Source organism: Leopardus geoffroyi, chromosome D3 (genome assembly GCF_018350155.1).
Source record: "Leopardus geoffroyi isolate Oge1 chromosome D3, O.geoffroyi_Oge1_pat1.0, whole genome shotgun sequence".
NCBI lineage: Eukaryota > Metazoa > Chordata > Mammalia > Carnivora > Felidae > Leopardus > Leopardus geoffroyi.
Genome location: NC_059339.1, coordinates 48,336,912 through 48,343,078, shown reverse-complemented (window position 1 = coordinate 48,343,078; position 6,167 = coordinate 48,336,912). Strand labels below are relative to the sequence as shown.

At 44.4% G+C, this 6,167-nt stretch overlaps 1 protein-coding gene across 5 annotated transcripts in view; it reads left to right on the top strand.

Annotated features, from left to right (window-relative positions):
• Positions 1–226: 226 nt before the first annotated feature.
• SS18 (SS18 subunit of BAF chromatin remodeling complex) overlaps positions 227–6,167 on the top strand; it is an 89,414-nt gene continuing 83,473 nt past the window's right edge. Inside the window, exons 1-2 of one of the 5 annotated variants that reach the window (XM_045459338.1) lie at positions 227–438; positions 3,561–3,637. In XM_045459338.1, coding sequence (XP_045315294.1) covers positions 3,561–3,637 — 77 coding nt within the window. In that variant the 5' untranslated portion in view covers positions 227–438. Of the gene's footprint in view, positions 439–544; positions 947–3,560; positions 3,638–6,167 lie in introns of those variants that run through there. The other 4 variants (XM_045459339.1, XM_045459337.1, XM_045459341.1 and 1 more) reach the window with 4 other exon arrangements.

Sequence of the window (6,167 nt, the reverse complement as noted above, 5' to 3'; positions counted from 1 at the left end):
GCTTGTCCCAAGAGGCGAACTACTCTCCTCTGGCTCTCTAGCCAAGTTGGCTGACTGCCCCTGAGTACTGGACACAGCCCTCGTTTCCCGATTCGGGGTCAGGTTTACTTTCAAATTGTTAGGCATGCTTGTGTGTGCGTGCGAGACTGTGAAGTCCGAGGTGCGCCTTTGGGGCGTAGCCGAGCCGTTTAAACCAGCGAATCCGCGTTCACCTAGACCTTGCACACCTCTGCACATCTCGGCAGATGCTCCACGGGTTTGCACGAACTTTAGGGTCTTGACCTTCCTCCTTTCCTCTCCACCGTGCCCGGACAACCTGGGGCGGCCACTTCTTCCCCGGGGGCGCGGGGTTAAGATGAAGTTGGAAAAACTGAACCAGATCTAGAGCCGAGCGCCGAAACGCACTTGGAGGGAGGCTTCAGCGCGCCGGAGAGAGAGGCAAGTTGCACCCGCGCGAAAGGGGCGGGCCGGCTCGGGCCGCTCGCATTTCCTGTGACAGGGTCTGCCCCAGCCTCTCCTTCTCCCGCGGCGGCGGGACCATTTCCTGAATCGCTGAAGCGGAGGGAGGACTGGGGCGCGGCCCTACCACTAGCTCAAAAGGGAGGGGGGACGGGTCACGAAAGGAGGAAGGACAAGAGGTCTACCTAGAGCAGGGCAGTGCTGCGAGGCAATGCCTCGCTGGTAACGTGCCAAAAGAGGACTTCTATGGTCCGGAGTAACTCCTGTAGGCCAGGCCGGCCGGCTCTTCGTTCGGCGCCGGAGCATCCCCCCTCCCCGCATTCCCGAGGTGGTTCGGCCCGAGAGGCCGGCGTCTCTCCCCCAGTTTGCCGTTCACCCGGAGCGCTCGGGACTTGCCCGTAGTGGTGACGGCGGCAACATGTCTGTTGCGTTCGCAGCCCCGAGGCAGCGAGGCAAGGGGGAGATCACTCCCGCTGCGATTCAGAAGGTGAAGCCTTGTGGGGTCGGGGATGCCAGGCCCATCCTGCCCTTGGGAGCGCCACCCGGGGCCGGCCCGGGAGTCGGCCGGGCCAGGGGCGGAGGCGGGCCTGCTGGGAGGCGGTCGTGTGTGGGAACCCGAGCCGCGGGCTGTGCCTGAGTGGGTGGCGGAAGGCGGCGAACCGGTTCTCCCACGGAGTCCTTCGCGCGTTTGGGCTCTTTCCTACAAGCACAAAAGCGCAAGTAACCGCCGCTGGATTTCTCTAGGGATGGGGCGGCGTTCCGGCGGCGGGGCGCGTGCGCCCGGCGGCAGCGGCCGCGCGGGGAACGGCTGTTTGTCGGAGCCGGCGCCCCCCGCGGCCCCGCGCGTCGCTCCGGAGTTACTTTGGCGTCGCCCCGCCCAGCGCGCCGCGGTTGCTTCGCGCACACCCGATCTCGGGTCGCGGGAGGCCGAGGGGAAGTCGGAGCGCGGGTCGCCGCCCTCCGTTGCGCTGCGCACTCCGGCAGACTTGGGGAGCTCGCTGGAGAACTTGGAGGGGAGGGGGGACGCTGCAAGAGTCCGAGGGGCGGGCGAAGGAGGGCCCCCTGGACTTCGGGGTTACCCTCGGAGTTCTCCTCTCGCTCCCGGATTCACTCCCTATCCGTGTACATCAGGAGATACTCACTGAGCGCCTACTCTAGGTGCTGAGGCTACGGTGGTGAGCCATGGTCCCTGCCTTCGTGGAACTTGGGAGTCTAGTGGTGGAGACAATCTGATAATCGTGACCTATTGCAGAAGTCGTGATAAATAGTCGGGGAGGTGCGTCCCTTTTTAGAGGGTAGTGCCTCTGTCGCTGCTGTGTTACTGCCAGTTAGGGACACAAAGGTTCTTTATTGTCCGCTACCCCGTGTTGCCTGTGAGCAAGACAGTATTCTCAATTTTAGTCAGCCAGACTTTGAAAAGTTACTTTCTAAATCTAGCAGTTTACCTTAAATATTTCAGTTTTGTTGTATACACGGAGATGAGGACGGAAGTTGAAGAAAAATCAGCTTTTCGTACCAGTCAGGGCACCGATGTATGCCTAGTAGATTATGTTAATGGGCTTCTGTTCACTGTCAAGTTCTTTCTGGTGTGGCATTTGACATTTGCCCAACTGTTGCTTTATTTTATGAACAAACCCGCTTGTCAGTGCCTAGAGATGCAGTGCATTCATACAGTGCATTGGGCTAAGTCTGCAGGCTGGCAATCAGGTGCAAGTACATACACGAAAAACAGGTTTCTGGAGGGATTCACTTTTTACTTTTATTTTTGGACTGTAGAAGAGTTCTGAGATTGGTGGGTGGGTTGGTTTTCCAAAAAGAGTTTTTCTTCCATACATCTTAAGATGTTTATTGGTGATTAATTCAGGAGGTGCAGATCAATTAATTTTCATTCTCAGATGAGAAGAGAACATGGATTCCAAATTCAGTGACTTATTTTACAGTGTGAGGGATTGATGTTAGAAATGAGAAGATATATTCTAATGGTGAAGTTTGTTAGGTTGAGGAATCGACTGAGAAGATACGTTGTGAAATCATTAGACTGGACTAATGGATTTTAAAGACATTTTTTTGGCATCCAGTGATTCTATTTAAGAAATAAGTACACTTTTTGGAAGAGGATGTCAGTATTTTTTTTTTTTTCCTTTTTTTTTTTTTTTAGCAAGTGAAAATTATTCATATGCAGGAAGAAAGTCACAATTAATGTTAAATGGATTTTTGTGTTTTTTTACTTAAAAGAGGTACATTAAATTATTCAGATAGAGTGATTTTGGTATTATGTTATGCTTATTGAATTTGGGAAATGTGGGCCAAGTTCAGGAGGGACATCAACTCCTGTCCCTTGACCTTAAGATAAATCTGAGCCTCTAGAATCATAAGTGCTTTGCAAAGGATTGCAAAGCTGGCTCTAAAACTAACTGGCCTTTTCATTGCTACATCAGTATTCTTTCCTCAATGCCACCTTGTTTAGAGGGATTATTTGACCCTTAAATCCAATATTGCTTTGAATTGCTATGAGACTATAGAATGATAAATCGATACGTGCTTTGTTTTTAAACTTTTGGGACGACTTAATTTTAAGGTAAGCTCATAAAGTCTGTAATAAATATTGTACATGCTTATAAATTATCTAGTTGATTATTCCATATTTGGAGAATCATAGAACCATACTGTATAACACAGGGAAACTAGCCAGCTATCTCCTCAAGCCTCATGGGCTGGCGTTTTCATGTATTCATTGTGGATAAGACGAAATTTTTCTTTACTACTGCAAAACATAAGAATGATGCAAAGTCAGCTTAGACCCTTACCTTTTAGTCAGGACAGGCTAAGGTTTCTATTACAGGCAGTCGAGGTAATAAAATGTTTGAATACAAAAGAAACCTCTTCTGGGCTTCAGGTAATAATTCAAAAGGTGAATAATTGGAATAGAATTATTTAAAAATTGTTGATTAAACATATCATTCCAGAGGTGTAGAATAAGATTGAGAAGACTTGAATGGGTTCAGTTCCTATGAGTAAACATTTCTAGAAATCTGAAAGATTTTTGAAAATTTAACATGATGCACTGGAATTACAATAAACTTTTTCTAATTTTATTTCAGATGTTGGATGAAAATAACCATCTTATTCAGTGTATAATGGACTATCAGAATAAAGGAAAGACCTCAGAGTGTTCTCAGTAAGAATGATATGAAAAAATTTTTTGTTTCGTATTTCCGTGTTGGTTAACTTTTTGCTTTTCTTTTTAATAACAGCTTTACTGAGATATAATTCATATACCATGCAATTCACCTGTTTTAAAGTGTACAATTCAAAGCTTGTAGTATCTTCATAGAGTTGTATTATTATTCAGTCAGTTTTAGAGCATTTTCATCATCTCCAAGAGAACCCTATACCCACTAGCAGTAACTTTCCATTTCCACCTAATCCCTCACCACCTGATAACCACTAATCTGCCTTCTGCCTGTGTAAGATTTACCTATTGTGAACATTTCATTTAATGGATGCTACGATATGTGGTCTTTTTTGACTGAGTTCTTTTACTTAGCATGTTTTCCAAGATTCATCCACGTTGAAGTGTACGTGACTACTTCCTATCTATCACTGAGTAATTATTCATTGTGTGGTTGGTTATACTATGTTTTATTTATCCATCAGTAGTGGACATTTTCATTTCTTGGCTGTTATGAATAATGCTTCTATGAACGTTCATATACACATTTTAATGACTTTTCCTGATTTTTACAAAAGAAAAATTTGTTCTTTGGGATGCAGTGGGTATCTTTCTTTCTCTTTTTAAAGGTATCTTGCATTGTAAAATAATGACTTCAAATTTGTGTGTTGCCTGATCAGTGGAAAAGTTAGATCTTCACATGTATAGAATAGTTACCATCCACATATGTGGTTAAGAAAGCAAAGCAATAGAGAATTGGTTATCATTCATAAGAACCAAACTTGTTATTTTGAAGTGATGTGTTGGAAATAAATGGTATCCTTAATAGAATCTGATGTAGTGGAGCAAGTTGAATATTTTATCAAAAGTCTCTAGAACGGGCTCCTAGGTGCCTCAGTAGGTTGGGCATCTGACTTTGGCTCAGGTCATGACCTCGCGGTTCTTGAGTTCAAGCCCCTTGTCGGTCTGTGCTGACGGTTCAGAGCCTGGAGCCTGCTTCAGATTATGTGTCTCCCTCTCTCGCTACCCCTCCCCCACTCTCTCTCTCTCTTTCAAAAATAAATAAACATTAAAAAAATTTTTTAAAAAGTCTCTAGAATACCACTGTCCAGTAGAAATGTATTGCAAACCACAAATGCAATTTTATATTTGCTGGTAAGACACATTAAACAAGAAGAAACAAGAGAAATTAATTTTAATAACATTTTACTTAACCCATTATTTCCAAAATTCTATCACTTCAGTACATAATCAGTATAAATATATTGTTATTATTAATTTTTTTAAAGTTTGTTTCTTTTGAGAGAGAGCGAGAGAGCATGAGCAGGGGATGGGCAGAGACCGTGGGGGAGAGAGAATCCCAAGCAGACTTTGTGCTGTCAGTGCAGAGCCTGATGAGGGGCTCGAACTCACATGTGAGATCATGACCTGAGCCGAAATTAAGAGTTAAGACTGATGGAGCTACCCAAGGTACCCGAGCTACCCGATATATACCCAATATATATACCCGGTATATATTGAGATAGTTTACACTCTTGTTTGTATCTAGTTTTTTGAGATCCCTTGTAAGTCTTACTCTAAAATGTCATTTTGAACCAGCCACATTTCATTCTACCTAGTGACTGCTTTGTTGGACAACACAGCTCTAGAATATTTTATTCTCACCATAGTTTTGTGACATCTTTCTTTCCTAGAGATCTCACTGGTCTGTTCCCAAGTAGATTTTCCCAACAGCCCTGGCTCTTGGCTCTGCATGGGCCTTCCTGCTGTGCTGGACTTTTGCTATCCCTTCATTCATGCTTTATCTAATTTTGAGTCTCTCATGGTTGCTTTGTCTTTTTCCTTTTTGTTTAACATTTTTGAAATGAAAAAGTCATGTAAAAAGTCATTGTAGAAAGGACATCATAGGGTGTAAAAGTCTATAGAGGTTAAAGCAAGTCACATTTTACTTTTCATTCTTAGGCTTCTCTCCTTTCCACAGGGGTAACTACTTTTAATGGTTTAGTACCTGTCCTTCCAAACATTTTTTGTGCATTTGCACAAAGTGCACTATTTTTTTTTTTTTTAACGTTTATTTATTTTTGAGAGAGAGGGAGACACAGAATCGGAAACAGGCTCCAGGCTCTGAGCTGTCAGCACAGAGCCCCACGCGGGGCTCAAACTCACGGACCGTGAGATCATGACCTGAGCCGAAGTCGGATGCTTAACTGACTGAGCCACCCAGGTGCCCCCAAAGTGCACTATTTTTAATGGGTTAGAATTTTCTAAATGAAATGGCTGGGTCAGAGACCATCCCTAATAGCCAAATTACCCTGCAAAAAGATTGTATTCGTTTGCTTTCTCCTAGCCAGGTTTCAGAGGCTTGGTTTTCAACACCCTCTGCCAGCACTGGATATTAGTCATCTTTCAAAAAATTTTGCACATCTGATTGGTGAAAAGGGGTATTTTTTTCTAAAAATTTTTATTTTGAAATAATTTAACTCTTAGAAAAAAAGTTTTAAAAACAGTGTAAGAAATTCCTTATGCCCATCACTGA